Here is a 17,253-nt window from a genome sequence, read left to right as displayed (position 1 = left end):
TTGAGATAAATGGATTTGCCAAGAACGGAAGCTTTTTGGAAATTCATATTGAATTTGATTTGTACCAACCACAGCTGCCACACATGCATTATTGGCAGCCACTCTTCCCTTGCCCCCCATCACTTTTAGGCTTAGGTCGGGTTCACACTACAGAATTGCGCTATGAGGACGAAAATGTCTGCACAGTCCTGACTGAGTCCTGACAGCAATAACAGGGGCCCTTCCATTTTGGACCCCTCTTGTGGCTAAAGAAGATATAACACTGTATGATAGGATCACTAGAAGAGATTGTCTCAGATCATAAAAAAGGGTCTACATAGTTTCCAGAAACGGCACCACCACCGGCTATATTGGGAATTGCAGCTTAGGCTTAGTTCACAGTATCATTACGCTCCGTCTTGTTCTGGGTCGCGTTGGCTTTTCTATTTAGTGCAGAACGAACCCAGAATGGCTTAATCGGGGATCTGATATTTTACCGGAGTTGGGTAAAGGAAAAAATTAGAACCTGCACAAATTTTTTCTCAACTTCTGGCATTCCAATGGACTGGCCGATGGAGCTCTATTTACCAGAGCAAAACAGCAGTACGAACGAGCCCTTAGCCCACTTCAAGTTAAAGGGGTACTTTGGTGAAAAACAATATTTTTCAAAACAACTGGTGCCAGAAAGTTATACATAATTGTAAATCACTTCTAATAAAAATATCTTAATCCTTCCAGTACTTATCAGCTACTGTATGCTTCAGAGGAAGTTGTGTAGTTCCTCAAGTCTGACCACAGTGCTCTCTGCTGACACCTCTGTCTGTGTCAAGAACTTGCTAGAGCAGGAGCAAATCCCCATAGCAAACCTATATCCTGCTCTGGTCAGTTTCTGACATGGACAGAGGTGTCAGCAGAGAGTAGTGTTGCTCGCGAATATCTGCAATTCGAATTTTAATCGTGAATATTGCATATTCGCGAATTCACGAATATTGCGAATATAGCACTATATATTCGTAATTACGAATATTAGTTTTTTTCTTTTTTTGCATATGCGAAAATTTATGCGCATATGCGCATATTCGTGAATATTGAGCCCTCCCTTCTTTAATGGTATAGGGAACTATGACTAGAGCTTTAACTGTGATTTTTTGCCCATTGAAACCAAAAGGCCCAATGTGGTCTATGGGGATCTCATGGCATGTAAAACAGTAAGATAAGCAGGACTGTCTTGGCAGCACAGTGGAATGGGAGACCACCACTGGTTTGAGTCCCGGGGTGGTACAGAGCATTACAGCGTTACAGTGTTGTGGTTTAACTTTACTTTCCTGGAAAAGCTGCTGAGTTGCCCATAGCAACCAATCAGATCGCTTCCTTCATTTTTCAGAGGCCTTTTCAAAAATGAAAGAAGTGATCTGATTGGTTGCTATGGGCAACTGCACAACTCTTCCTCTACACTGGTTTTGATGGAGATTTATCAAAACCTGTCCAAAGGAAAAGTTTCTGAGTTGCCCATAGCAACCAATCAGATCGCTTCCTTCATTTTTCAGAGGCCTTTTCAAAAATTATAGAAGCAATCTGATTGGACTCAAACCCATGGTGGTCTCCCATTCCACTGTGGTGCCAAGACAGTCCTGCTTAGCTTACTGTTTTACATGCCGTGAGATCCCCATAGACAACAATGGGCCTATTGGTTTCAATGGGCAAAAAATCACAGAGTTAATGCACTAGTCATAGTTCCCTATACCATTAAAGAAGGGAGGGCTCAATATTCACAAATATGCGCATATGTGCAAAAAATAAAAAAGCAAATATAACGAAAATGCGAATTACGCGAATATATGACGAATATACGTCCATATATTCGCGAAATATCGCAAATTCGAAAAAGCACAAAAGCACAAAAGAAAAACTCAATTTCCTCTGTAGTATACAGCAGCTGATAAGTACTTAAAGGATTGAGAAATTTTAATAGAAGTAATTTACAAATCTGTTTAACTTTCTGGAGCCAGTTGATATGAAAAAAATTTTTTTCCTCCGGAGTACCCCTTTAAATGTGGTTAAGCTGAAATACCAGACACAGACGCAGCACTGTTTTTGGGGGAAAAAAGCTAAATCTTCTTATATCCATGTAGATGTATTGTGGATTGATACAGTTTATTATTTTATCCTACTGACTGCTCTGCAACCCTGAAATGAAAAACAACTCATAGATATAGATTATTCCCAGTATGTTGTATAATTCGGCATTAGCAGGTGATATAAAGACACTAGTATGACAATAAGCAATGTGCAGGCAGCTACCACGTGATACCATGTGCTTAGTCTGTGTGAAGTGGCTCTGTAGTGGGACACGAGACTCTGGAGTGGACGTCCATCACTTCAGCATAAGAGAAGAGCTTCTCATTAACCTGACACATTACATGGAGGATTAAAGTCATTTAGCCTAATTGGATGGTGTTAATACTCCATTTAATACTCGTCCATTGGTCTAATGTAACACTGAAGCATTGTAAAAGGGAATTAAACTATTTGTCCATAATTTGATTTGATTGACAATTTTTTTTTTTTTTTGGGAACTTAATTAGAAACTTACTATCCGTTTCAAATAGCTCATAGGCCTCCTGAACAGGGCCGTAATATGGCTTCCTAAAACCTCAGTGTTATATGTATCTGTAATACAGTGCCCGTGAAAATGAATGGAGCCTGACTGCATGTCAGTGTTTCCAAACCAGGGTGCCTCCAGATGTTGCAAAACTACAACCCCCAGCATGCCCGGACAGCCAAAGGCTGTCCGGGCATGCTGGGAGTTGTAATTTTGCAACACCTGAAGGAACCCTAGATTTAAAACACTGCTGTAGATTGACATTCACTTTATCTACTTACTCTGCACAGACAGCCAATGTTATTAGCATGTTATTAAAAAAAAAATATGCTTCTTTCTATTTAATTTTCCACTTTGAAAAAATGACCACTAGGGGTCTTCCTACCAGTCCTACCAGGGGTCTTCCTACCTGTAGCCAGGACACAGACAAGCACAGCACTGCTCCCTGGCAGTGAGCAGTGCTGAGTTTGACTGTGTTCCGGATGCAGTCTGAGATTTAGGACTCCTGCATGAGTCTGAAATCTGTAAAAAAAGGACTGATAGGAAGACCCCTAGTGGTCATTTTTTCAAAGTGGAAAATTAAATAGAAAGAAGCATATTTTTAATAACAGGCTATTGGAAAGTTATTCTGCATCCATTAATCTATAATATATCAAAAAAAAATTTTGATGAAAGGTACCCTTTAAACGTATGTACATAGTAGTATTGATCCTATGGTTTTCCAGTCTCTGTGGAATACAACTCCCAGCATGTCATGTCAGCCTAAGGCATGCACTGTGGATCCTAAAGCTGACTGTGAGGCCTCGTACAGTATATGTCAATGAGTTTATATTCACAATGTTATGTGTTAGGTAACATTCCCATTAAGTGCTCTTATAATTTAATTACTGTATAAAAAAAATATGACTCCTATGACTCAGGAAACAGATATTTAGCCAGGTGACTGTTAATAATTAATGTATCATCGCTGTATAAACATGTCATTTACCAGTGTTTTAGTTTTTAACAGTTTATGTATTTTTTTTAATGAAGAGCATAGACATATTTATTCCAATTTGGGACAGACACATTATCATAAGATAGATACAGTAGATAGATAGAAAGATCGATAGATCGATAGTAGATAGATATGAGATAGATAGATATGAGATCGATAGATAGATATGAGATAGATATATATGAGATCGATAGATATATATGAGATAGATAGATATTAGATAGATAGATAGATATGAGATAGATAGATAGATAGATATGAGATAGATAGATATGAGATAGATAGATATGAGATAGATAGATAGATAGATATTCCCAAATGGCGGAGGACAGCACTACCACTGTAAGTCTGATAGTAATCCGGGTGCAATAGGAAAGAAACGTGGTCCCAGTCGCAGACCACATCCATAAATTCCAGCAATAAATCCAACAGCACTCACGGGTTCAAGTGAAAAAACACAACAGTGTTTATTTAAACCATGTTCAGATGCAACATTTCAGTGGTATCCACCACCACATGCTTGAAAAAGGTGGTGGATACCACTGAAACGTTGCATCTGAACATGGTTTAAATAAACACTGTTGTGTTTTTTCACTTGAACCCGTGAGTGCTGTTGGATTTATTGCTTGAATAGATAGATAGATAGATAGATAGATAGATATGAGATAGATAGATATGCGATGGATAGATAGATATTGTAACGGCTGGAGGTGAAGTGGATCCGCTGGACCTGTGTGAATGATGGCGTGGGCCGTACCAGGGAGCGGAGTCTAAGGTGCTGCTGGTATTCACCAGAGCCCACTGCAAAGTGGGATGGACTTGCTGCGGCAGGCAGCACCCAGGTCGCTACCCCTGATACGACTCGTCCACACAGGCTGCCGAGGAGAAACGTGGCGCAGGAAGGATTACACAATTCGTAGTCAGGACAGGCAGGAGGTCAGGGCTGGTGGCACTGTAGCAAGGTCAGTCACGTAGCAAGAGGTCAGAAGGCAGGCGGCACAGGAGCAAGGTCAGGATACGTAGCAATGGGGTCAGATACACGGCAAGGCAAGACACAAGTGAATGCTTTCTCTAAGGCAATGATGGCACAAAGATCCGGCAAGGCAACAGAGGAAGTGCTGACACTTATAATTTTACTAATAGCAAAAACCAATTAAGGGAGTACTGGCCCCTTAAATTTCTGAGAGCCTGCACACACGTGCCCCTGGAAGTGGCCACGCGTGCACCAGCAGACAGAGGGAGCAGGAGCATAGAAAGGTAACGGGCCTGCGGAAGCCTGCGACCGCATCCCGACATGCAGACAGCGGCACTGCTGGCATTGAGGGACAGAACAGGAGTGTGCTCATGGACAGCATGTCTGGCCTCAGCGTTACCCATAACAGATATGAGATATATAGATATGAGAGATAGATAGTTATGAGATAGATAGTTAAATATGAGATACAATAGGATAAGGAAGCAGCACTCTGTGTTGAAAATGGTAGAGGTAGTGGGTGCAAACGGCCGGAGTCCCAGGTCACAGGAATCACAACTTGGATATAGAAGAACAGAAGACTGTAGCACTCCAATAATGGTGTAGAAGCAGTGGCGTTTATTCCAGCTCAAACATCAAGGCAACGTTTCGGCTGCATACAAGCAGCCTTTCTGCTTGTATGCAGCCGAAACGTTGCCTTGATGTTTGAGCTGGAATAAACGCCACTGATTCTACACCAATATTGGAGTGCTACAGTCTTCTGTTCTTCTAAATATGAGATAGATAGATAGATAGATAGATATGAGATAGATAGATAGTTAAATATGAGATAGATAGATAGATAGATATGAGATAGATAGATAGTTAAATATGAGATAGATAGATAGATATGAGATAGATAGATATGAGATAGATAGATAGATAGATAGATAGATAGATAGATAGATAAATCTCCAAAGTTGAGAAGCAGCACTACCAAAAATGCATGGGAGTAGGTGCCAGCAAACAGAACAGTCTTGGTCCAGGACTCTTGAAATACAAAAAGAAAATATTTGCAACACTCAAAGTGAAGTTATGGTGAATAAAAGTGTAGCTTTATTCCATCCAAAGAAAGCGATGTTTCACTTTCTTGGATGGAAGAAAGCTACACTTTTTTTCACCATAACTTTACTTTGAGTGCTGCAAATATTTTCTTTTTGTAGATAGAGAAATAGTTATGAGATAGATAGTTATGAGATAGATAGATAGTTAAATATGAGATAGATAAATTGATAGATACAAGTAGAAATAATCCTTGCAGCACTTCCATAAGGTGCAAAAGCAGTATGTTTATTTACCCATGTGGACAATACAACGTTTCAGCAGCATCACACTGCCATTCTCATGCATGCTTGAAAATGGCAGTGTGATGCTACTGAAACGTTGTATTATCCACATGGGTAAATAAACATACTGCTTTTGCACCTTATGGAAGTGCTGCAAGGATTATTTCTACTTGAATCTACTTTCACAGTCTACGATTGAGACTGTGTTTCTTGCCTGCACCCCACTGTGGATTGCATTTGGTTTTGCTGCCTCTGCCTTTTTCGTTTAAATTAATAGATAGATAGATAGATAGATGATATATAGATAGATAGATAGATTATATGTAGATAGATATGAGATAGATAAATGGAAAGATAGATATAAGGTAGATAGAGAGATTTGAGATAGTATGAGATAGATAGATAGATATGAGATAGAAATGAGATAGATAGATAGATAGATAGATATGAGATGGATAAATAGAAAGATAGATAGATACGAGATATATAGATAGGATAGATAGATATGAGATGGATAAATAGACAGAGAGATAGATAGATAGTAGATAAATAAACAGATATACATATATAAAATAGATATTACACATTTCATCATACACATAAATTAATTAAACTGAGATAATTTCCAATTGTGCCGTTAATAGGAAACATTTTCCCTTGATCAATAAATGAATCAAGAACGAGTAAAATTGCCTTCCATCCATATGTTTCATCTTCTGAGAACAATTGGAGTGCAGCAGATGCTTGTAAATGTTATACAAATTAATATATATATTTTTTTTTTTACAAATATTGATGTTTCCAATTAAATTTACAATTTGAAGTATTAAATTAAGCGGCATTGTTTTGTCTATAACACTGGGATAATTTTCCTGTTCTTGTTTTTCTGTGATTTTCTTTCATTAGAATCTGCTTTTCCCAAATCAACCACAACCCAACAGTAGATATTCAGTGTCCCCAACTGGAGACCTAACCATCGCCAACATCCAACGTTCAGATGCCGGCTACTACATTTGCCAGGCTTTGACAGTAGCTGGAAGCATATTGGCAAAGGCCCAGCTGGAAGTTACTGACGGTGAGTTTACATGGTCGCTGTCAATCTTTGAGCTCCTGTGACCTGTGAGAAAAAAGATCTCATCGATTGCAGTATGTCCATTCCTGCCATCACTGCTGGAAATTATATGGTGACTGCACATTATATACAGAACAGATTAAACTGTGTCAGCATACTGTCCCTTAACATTTGGGGTCTTGTTTCCTTAATTAATGCCAAGTTGCGGTTCCAACTCTTCTATTCAAGTCCATATAATAGATTTTTTTTCTGTTGTGTATTTGGATAAGTGTAAAGAACACATGGATGCTAAAAAGCCACTTACCGAACAATAGAATACGAATTATATTTAAGAAGTGACTGAGATTATAAACAGTGTATTTGTGTATTCATTAAAAATCTATTTAGTTCACGCGAATGGGACTGTTTCAGATGCAAGCATATTGAAACAGGCAAAGGGTGTGGACCCACTGTGCAACCCAGCAAATATGGCTTTTGGCTATTATTAAAGGGGTAATCCACCGGAAAACATCTTATCCCCTATTCAAAGGATAGGGGATAAGATGCCTGATCTCCGGGCCGGCAGCGGCAGTGTCCGGAACGTGGAAGCTTGGAGCTTCCATGTTTGGGACGTCATTCATGTCTATGGGAGGAGGCGTGACGGCTACGTAGGCTACATAGACATGAATGGACGGGGCAGGCCGGCTGTAGTCACCAGTCATCCAGCACAAAGCGAAGTTCACCCATGCAATGGATGACTATGGGTGCCGCGGTGGAAATTGCGGGGGTCCCCCGCGGCGGGACCCCTGAGATTAGACATCTTATCCCCTAAGGGCATTGTTTAAGTAACTTGTCTGGTTTTTACCCATTGTTGCAGGGGCTATGAGGTCGTGACCTCTGAGAGTAGTCACGTGTGAGTGTTGGCTGACCCGGTGAACCCAGAAAGAGGTCAGGCAGTGAGAAACCAGGGTACTGCCCAAGGTCATACACATACATCATAGTAGCATGTTAGGAATAAGTTACCTGGTTAGAACAGGAAACACAAAGTTATAGTAAATAGTCCAGTCCACACGTGTTTGGGTCCAGTTATTGTAACCAATGATGATGAAGGTGGTTTCACATTGATAAATGCTGGTGTAGAGGCTTTACATTGATAAATGCTAAGGATGACTGATGTTTTGCATTGGTAATAAAAATAGTAGAGATGAGCGAACTTTAGAAAAATTTGATTTGGCTTATTCGACAAATTTTCCGAAAAAATTTGGTTTGGTCCGAATTTATTTGTGGCAAATCTCTATTAAAAACAGCTATTTCTGGCTACAGAGAGCGTCAACAGGGGTGCAGATCACTTTGCTTTGCTGTAACACGAATAGGTTGTGTGTTGGGTTAGTGAAATAATACTGTTATTCAGTATGACATGCAGATTAGATGTGTCACTATTAGAATCACTGTCGCAGAACGGCACAATGATAGAGCCTGGAGGTGGCATCAGTATGAGGAGACCATATAGTGGCTGAATGACACAGCGTGGAGTTGGCAGAAGGCAGCATGAGGAGAGCATATAGTGGATGAATGACCCAGCCTGGAGGTGGTGGAAGCATGAGGAGACTATATGGTGGCAGAATGACACAGCCTGGAGGTGGCAGCAGCATGAGGAGAACATATCAAGGCAGTATGAGACAGCCTGGAGTTGGCATCAGCATGAGGAGAACATATGGTAGCAGTATGAGACAGCCTGGAGCTGGCATCAGCATGAGGAGAACATATGGTGGCAGTATGAGACAGCCTCGAGCTATGGGTGCCGCGGTGGAAATTGCGGGGGTCCCCCGCGGCGGGACCCCTGAGATTAGACATCTTATCCCCTAAGGGCATTGTTTAAGTAACTTGTCTGGTTTTTACCCATTGTTGCAGGGGCTATGAGGTCGTGACCTCTGAGAGTAGTCACGTGTGAGTGTTGGCTGACCCGGTGAACCCAGAAAGAGGTCAGGCAGTGAGAAACCAGGGTACTGCCCAAGGTCATACACATACATCATAGTAGCATGTTAGGAATAAGTTACCTGGTTAGAACAGGAAACACAAAGTTATAGTAAATAGTCCAGTCCACACGTGTTTGGGTCCAGTTATTGTAACCAATGATGATGAAGGTGGTTTCACATTGATAAATGCTGGTGTAGAGGCTTTACATTGATAAATGCTAAGGATGACTGATGTTTTGCATTGGTAATAAAAATAGTAGAGATGAGCGAACTTTAGAAAAATTTGATTTGGCTTATTCGACAAATTTTCCGAAAAAATTTGGTTTGGTCCGAATTTATTTGTGGCAAATCTCTATTAAAAACAGCTATTTCTGGCTACAGAGAGCGTCAACAGGGGTGCAGATCACTTTGCTTTGCTGTAACACGAATAGGTTGTGTGCTGGGTTAGTGAAATAATACTGTTATTCAGTATGACATGCAGATTAGATGTGTCACTATTAGAATCACTGTCGCAGAACGGCACAATGATAGAGCCTGGAGGTGGCATCAGTATGAGGAGACCATATAGTGGCTGAATGACACAGCGTGGAGTTGGCAGAAGGCAGCATGAGGAGAGCATATAGTGGATGAATGACCCAGCCTGGAGGTGGTGGAAGCATGAGGAGACTATATGGTGGCAGAATGACACAGCCTGGAGGTGGCAGCAGCATGAGGAGAACATATCAAGGCAGTATGAGACAGCCTGGAGTTGGCATCAGCATGAGGAGAACATATGGTAGCAGTATGAGACAGCCTGGAGCTGGCATCAGCATGAGGAGAACATATGGTGGCAGTATGAGACAGCCTGGAGCTGGCATCAGCATGAGGAGAACATATGGTAGCAGTATGAGACAGCCTGGAGCTGGCATCAGCATGAGGAGAACATATGGTGGCAATATGAGACAGCCTGGAGCTGGCATCAGCATGAGGAGAACATATGGTGGCAGTATGAGACAGCCTAGAGCTGGCAGCAGCATGACGACAACATATGGTGGCAGTATGAGACAGCCTAGAGCTGGCAGCAGCATGAGGAGAGCACATGGTGGCAGTATTAGACCTAAAAAGGGCGGCCCCACACAGGAACCTCTCCCTATTTCCACCTACAAACACTGCCATTTTCCAGGGTTTTTAGGTGGAAATAGGGAGAGATTCCTGTGTGGGGCCTCCCTTTTTTAAGACAAAATGGAACACCACTTAGATGGATGTATGTGATATGCAATTATGAGGAGAGTACAATGCACTCCAGTACGATTAAAACAGTATTTGTCTACAACACCAGCAGGTGGGTACTTTTGGCTGGCCTTTCACAGTAACTAGGACCTTAGGACTTTAATAGGAACAAAATGGTACACCACTTATATGTACATATGTGGTATTCACTTATGAGGGGAGTACAATGCGCTCTCCTACGCTTAAAACAGTATTTGTCTAGAACAGCAGCAGGTGTGTACTTTTAACTGGCCTTTCACAGTAACTAGGCACTTAAGACTTTAACAGGAACAAAATGGTACACCACCTATGTACGCACAGGTTACACTTAATAAAGGACAATAAGCTCCACTACTCAACCAGTATAAGGCACTAATAGCAGGTGATTGTGGCTTTTAGTGCTCTGCTCACCCTACCTGGCTGGCTACTATTAGCTTTTCAGTTGTTGTATACACCAGTGCTGCAGCACACAGTCGCAGTGTACTACACCCAAAATTGCACTTTCTCTATCAATCTCTCTTCCTTCCCTATCAGTGCTTCTAGGCTGGATTTGGTTTTGAGGTGAATCGCTGCTGTAATACACCCACAATTGCATTTTCTCTCTTAATCTCTCTCCCATCCCTATCAGTGCTTCTAGGCAGGATTTGGGCTTGAGGTGAATCGCTGCTATAAAATCTTTTCTGTGCAACTCACTGTTCTCTGTCATTCTCTCTTTGCAATAGAACGCTGATGTGAGTGGCCGCAAGATGGTTGCCGATTATATAGGGCTGTGACATCACAGGGGTGGCTGGCTGCTGATAAGCTGCATGCTGCATCTGATTCAGGGTCATCTTGCCTACTCTTGTTCCCGCCTTCTCCATCATTCCTTGCCCCATGTCCTGACATGTGGAGCCACCATCTTAGATGCCCTGGAGCCTGGACCACATTAAATGGAGTTTATTGAAGTGATTTGTGCGATCAAATTGCGGCAATATTCGCATTCCTTGTGAAGCAATTTTTTCCTGAAATTCATAATGAATTCGGATTTGTCAGATTCGATTCGCTCATCCCTAGAAAATAGGACAAATCAAATCTAGGACGAGTTTACCATTACACAAGGTGCTTTTATGTTTCATACTCCTTTACTACTGGATCTTGGAATTACAAACAAACCTTGCTATAGTTACTGCCCAGTCTATTGCCAATACAGTGGTCCCTAAACTTACAATGGCCTCAGGTTACAATATTTTCCGCATACAGTGGTCTTTTCTGGACCATTGTAACTTGAAACCATTCTCAACATTCAATACTACAGACAGTCCAGATGTGCGAAACCTGTCAATGGCGGGAAGAACCGACCAATCAGAATGGACATTTCACTGGTAAAACCCCTATATTACTGAAGTGCATGCACTGACTGGCTGTGTGGTAACGCCTCGTACAGTACAGGGAGGTACTACATGTTCTAAACTACTCTTTACTTGTGCCAGGATTAGCTGCTCCTTTGGACACCTGGTTAGGATGGCTCCATTTTACTTTTTGGGACACTGTGTGTACTGTACAGGACCCTGAAGAAGCTCCTGTCCTCTACAAAGACAGTTATTAACAGCTCACAGCAGCTCTTTATTACTTTTATGTGTAAGGACTTGTTTTATCTTTACTAATTATCTACTGGTACTTATTTTTCTTTAATTCTCATTTTTCTCCTGGATGAGATTTTGAGAGCTTTGGAACCAATTACCAGGTTTCCATAGAGTTATAGTCTCATCATACAATGGTTTCACCATACAATGGTCGTCCTGAAACTAATTCATATTGTAACTTGAGGGACCATTATATCATCCATCCTTTACTTTTAATTAAATCACAACCAGACTAAATTTCCAAGCAGTGTACAGTGGGGCAAAAAAGTATTTAGTCAGCCACCATTTAAAAAGATGAGAGAGGCCTGTTGTTTTCATCATAGGTATACCTCAACTATGAGAGACAGAATGAGAAAAAAAAATCCATAAAATCACAGGTCAAACGTTTTCTGTAAGTCTTCAGAAGGTTTTCACACACTGTTGCTGGTATTTTGGCCCATTCCTCCATGCAGATCTCCTCTAGAGCAGTTATGTTTCGGGGCTGTCGCTGGGCAACACAGTTTTCTACGTGGTTGAGATCTGGAGACTGGTTAGGCCACTCCAGGACCTTGAAATGCTTCTTATGAAGCCACTCATTCGTTGCCTGGGGTGTGTGTTTGGGATCATTGTCATGCTGAAAGACCCAGCCACGCTTCATCTTCAAAGCCCTTACTGATGGAAGGAGGTTTACACTCAAAATCTTACAATACACTGCCCCATTCATTCTTTCCTTTACACGGATCAGTTTTTCTGGACCCTTAGCAGAAATACAGCCCCAAAGCATGATGTTTCCACCCCCCTGCTTCACAGTAGGTATGGTGTTTTTTGCATGGAACTCAGCATTCTTTCTCCTCCAAACCCGACGAGTTGAGTTTTTTACCAAAAAGTTCTACTTTGGTTTCATCTGACCACATGACATTCTCCCAATACTCTTCTGGATCATCCAGACTTCAGATGGGCCTGGACATGTACTGGCTTAAGCAGGGGGACACGTCTGACACTGCATGATTTGAGTCCCTGGCGGCATAGTGTTTTACTGATGGTAGCCTTTGTTACTTTGATCCCAGCTCTCTGCAGGTCATTCACTAGGACCCCCTGTGTGGTTCTGGGATTTTAGCTCACCGTTCTTGTGATCATTTTGACACTACGGGATGAGATCTTGCGTGGAGCCCAAGATTGAGGGAGATTATCAGTGGTCTTGTATGTCTTCCATTTTCTAATAATTGCTCCCACAGTTGATTTCTTCACACCAAGCTGCTTGCCTATTGCAGATTCAGTCTTCCCAGCCTGGTGCAGGTCTATAATTTTATTTATGGTGTCCTTTGACAGCTCTTTGGTCTTGGCCATAGTGGAGTTTGGAGTGTGACTGAGGTTGTGGACAGGTGTCTTTTATACTGATAACAAGTTCAAACAGGTGCCATTAATACAGGTAACAAGTGGAGGACAGAGGAGACTCTTAAAGAAGAAGTTACAGGTCTGTGAGAGCCAGAAATTTAGCTTGTTTGTAGGTGACCAAATACTTATTTTCCACCATAATATGCAAAAAAAAAATTTAAAAATCAGACAATGTGATTTTATTTTATTTTTCTCATTATGTCTCTCATAGTTGAGGTATACCTATGATGAAAATTACAGGCCTCTTTCTTTTTAAGTGGGAGAACTTGCACAATTGGTGGCTGACTAAATACTTTTCTGCCCCACTGTATCTGTATACCGTGTAGCATTGATAGAGTTACATTTACTAATGTTTGTCTTTTGCTAACACTACCACTAATGGCTTCTGTACTTTTTTTATATCTTTTCTCTCTGACAAAAATTATGCATTTTTCCGCCATGGAAATTACTGTGCAGATTAAAAGGTCTCCTCAATTAATGGGGAGGCAATATTTTTCAATATCTGTCGGTGGCACAGAGGTGACTGGGGGCAGGAGCTGTGATTGGAACAAACACAAGAGATAAACATTGGCTCCCAGACCATTGAGCTGTTAATAGTTGCACCTGCTGGTACGGAAGTAGATTTACTGCAAGGAGCAAGCTAGGTTCAAGGATACCCGTGATGAGAAATTCTTTGTGTTCGCTAGTAAAAAAGGATGCAGTCTATCGGTAACAATACAGCCACGACTGCAATTCAGCAGAGGTTATACCAATGTAAGGATCCGTGTGTGATTTCCATGTTACATTGTAAATGTGGGAGGAGGAGGGGGGTAGCTAATTTATGCCGTTTTTCATGCTTCCTTTAACTTTCAAAGTACTCAAAAAAAAATAAATAAATAAATAAATAAATAAATAAAGATTACATTTACCGTAATTACCCGCAATGATATTTGCATAAATATTCACAGTGGCCCCGCTGGTGTAATGCATCTAATTTTTTTGCCACTGGCCGGTTAATGGCTATTTATTGTTAACTGGTTAAAAGATGCATTATGTAGATTCACGGCAGACATGAACTGCTGTTTATTAGCAGAAATATTCATAGAAAAAAAAAAAGATTAGGTTTTACATAAATATTTGCAATTTGTTGTGTCCCGTACAGACGGGTGATGTATTCTAAATTATATTTGGACGGAGAGCAAAGTTGATCAAAGTACATCCCGTGGAATTAAAAACATTATGCAAATCCAGCAAAAGAATTACGTTTCTTGTTTGGACAAGGCCGGTCAATCTGGATAATGTTAGTGATGGAATGAAAGGTTTTGCGTTAAAAGCAGAAAATGTATTGCCGTGTCTCCTAATGGGTTATATGGGAAAGCTGGTGAATCGGCTACTGCAACACGGTGCACAATTGTTTAAAAATACAAATGATTTCCTCATATTAGACATGTGTCAATCAAACCCACCTGTTTTAGTTGGACTGGCCAACTCTGGCCAAGCAATGGTTTCCAAACTGTGGACCTCAAGCTGTTGTATACAACTCCTAACATGCTGGGAGTTGTAGTTTTGCAACAGCTTGAGGTCCACAGTTTGAAGACCGCTGCTCTTATGTATATAGAAGCCTCTCGACTCTTCCTTGCTAGACTATATTTGGGCAGGGAAGGATCAGACATGTTTAATTTCTGCTGCCTGATCCTTTGTTCCCATTGAGAAAAGCCACTGCCAATTCCTGGATCAGAAGAGAAGAGCTGTTAGGCAAACTACCTGATATATATATATATATATATATATATATATATATATATATATATATATATATATATATATATATTTATATATATATATATATATATATATATATTTATATATATATATATATATATATATATATATATATATATATATATATATAGTGATGACTCACTCTTGCAGACAGATGCAGTTGCAGTATAGAGGCACGGAAACAGAACTTTTCAAATCCATGCGGCATCAAGCAAGTCTTTTCCAAGCCTCCAGGCACTCTGCTCACCAGCTTCCACACTCCACAAGGCAGACCACAAGGAAGATCTCAAAACTCAGCTCTCTGGCAGTGTGAGCTGCAACATGCAAATCCCCCTCAGCTGGTGGAGCCTTTAAGGCCAACAAAATGCGGCCTGGATAGTGGGGAATGGAACCCACCCAACACTTGACCATTCCCAGTAAAAGCCGTCCTGGATTGGCTTTCCAGCCATACTACAGCAACAGTGTCAGTCTGCATCACAGCACAGACACTGGACAATTATCGGCTCTTATTTCACTTATTGAAACATACCGACCATCAACCACAATGCCCTTCGCCTTCTCACAAGATATGAATAGAGGTGTCAGCAGAGAGCACTGTGGTGAGATAGAAAGGAAATTGAAAAAGAAAAGAACTTCCTGTTGAGCATCTAGCAGCTGATAAGTACTGGAAGGATTAAGATTTTTAGACAGAAGTAATATACAAATCTGTTTAACTTCCTGATTAAAAAAAATATGTTTTTCAGTGGAGTGCCCCTTTAAGGGCCCCTTACACAGCTCAAGGCCTGGGACCCTCCCCCTGTATATATTAGCAGCCCCCCTGTAGGTATAGGATTTTTAAACCATTGGCTTCAATGGATCAACAGAAAATCCGCAGTAGTGGATGATATAATAGTGGCCTGATATAATCCTTATTTATCACAAGGGAAAGTGGCGTAGCTTTGGGTGTATTCAAAATTGCACAAACATTCTGATGCATTTTCAATAGTAAATCTGGGCCATTGTTTTAAAACTGCCATAATTCCAACCTTGGATTTATTTTATTTATTTTTTTATAAACAATGGGGAGAACTTACTATTGTTTGCTGAGTGTCCGACATGATGACTGCTTTGTGGGAGGTGTATTTTTTTGTAATATCAACTATTGTGGTGCATGTTGGTTACCATATCTCTGTCCAGATACACATGCACAGTCATTTACGCCTTTTTTGTGTAGCTTGCGCCAAAATTTATGCCAGATATTATCCTTACTTACTAGTAAATTCAGCTACACACCCTTTTTATGAACTAAACCTCCAACCTTGAACATGTTGAAAAAGTGTTGCCCAGTGTATGGTAATAGCAAATATTATGTACCTGCCATACGACACTTTTGTTTTGATTTTACAGAGTGTGAACATAGCATAATAGTAAATCCTACTTCACCGTGTTATAGAGTAAATGGTCCATAATATATTTTGAGTCAGTGCATTTTAGGCTTCAGGACAATAAAAGAATTGAAGGTTGTAGAAATGAGGGCTGACTGGTTGCAGTTTTGGTGGCAGTATGGATGTTCACACCTCACTGCAACTTCTAAGTGTTCATTTAACCTCTGACCTCAGTGTCATGGAAACCTGTATCGGGCACGTCGTACACCCTCAGAGCCGAGAATTCTTTTTGATGGAAAAAAAAAGGACTTTTAATCTGTTATTGATCCAACTCATTTAATGCAAACCATTTAGGATATTAAAATAAATGACGTAGTAGCTGGATATATGCAAATGGCCAGACTATTGTCATAAACCCAATAGCCTGTTGCAGACTTCTAATTTATGTGACTATAAAACTGACATAGAGGGCACCATGTAAAGGAAAAGATCCAAAATACAGGATTTACTTATTACTGATATATAGACACATTTATTTATTTTTTATTTTATTTGGAAAGAAAAGGAAATAAATTGTGGCACTTTATACAATGAGTATAAAGTTTAGTACATTGGGACTCTTGGGTGGGTCTGACTGGTGGGCCTGCCGGATAGACTATTGGTTGGGATTGTTGGGTGGGACTATCAGGTGAGACTGTTGGGTGGGACTGTTTGTTGGGGCTCTTGGGTGGGACTGTTTGGGGCTCTTGGGTGGGGCTCTTGGGTGGGACTGTTGGGTGGGACTGTTGGATGGGACTGATGGTTGGGACTGTTCATTGGGGCTCTTGGGTGGGACTGTTGGTTGATATTGTTGGTTGGGCTGTTTGTTGGGACTCTTGGGTGGAACTGTTGAGGTGGGATTGTCGGTGGATTTTTGGGTAGATTGTTGATTGGGACTGTTGGGTGAACTGCTCAGGACTCTCTACAGGCTCCACAATATGA

At 40.8% G+C, this 17,253-nt stretch overlaps 1 protein-coding gene across 8 annotated transcripts in view; it reads left to right on the top strand.

The window, feature by feature from the left end:
* The window catches only part of ROBO2 (roundabout guidance receptor 2), a 524,692-nt gene that overhangs the window by 412,321 nt on the left and 95,118 nt on the right, over window positions 1-17,253 (top strand). For all 8 annotated transcript variants that reach the window (XM_056559374.1, XM_056559371.1, XM_056559377.1 and 5 more), the window contains exon 9: window positions 6,783-6,951. In XM_056559374.1, coding sequence (XP_056415349.1) covers window positions 6,783-6,951 — 169 coding nt within the window. The remainder of the gene's footprint in view (window positions 1-6,782; window positions 6,952-17,253) is intronic.

This window comes from Hyla sarda, chromosome 2 (genome assembly GCF_029499605.1).
Source record: "Hyla sarda isolate aHylSar1 chromosome 2, aHylSar1.hap1, whole genome shotgun sequence".
NCBI lineage: Eukaryota > Metazoa > Chordata > Amphibia > Anura > Hylidae > Hyla > Hyla sarda.
Note: the sequence above shows the minus strand (reverse complement) of the source record. Positions and strands in the feature narration are given on the sequence as shown.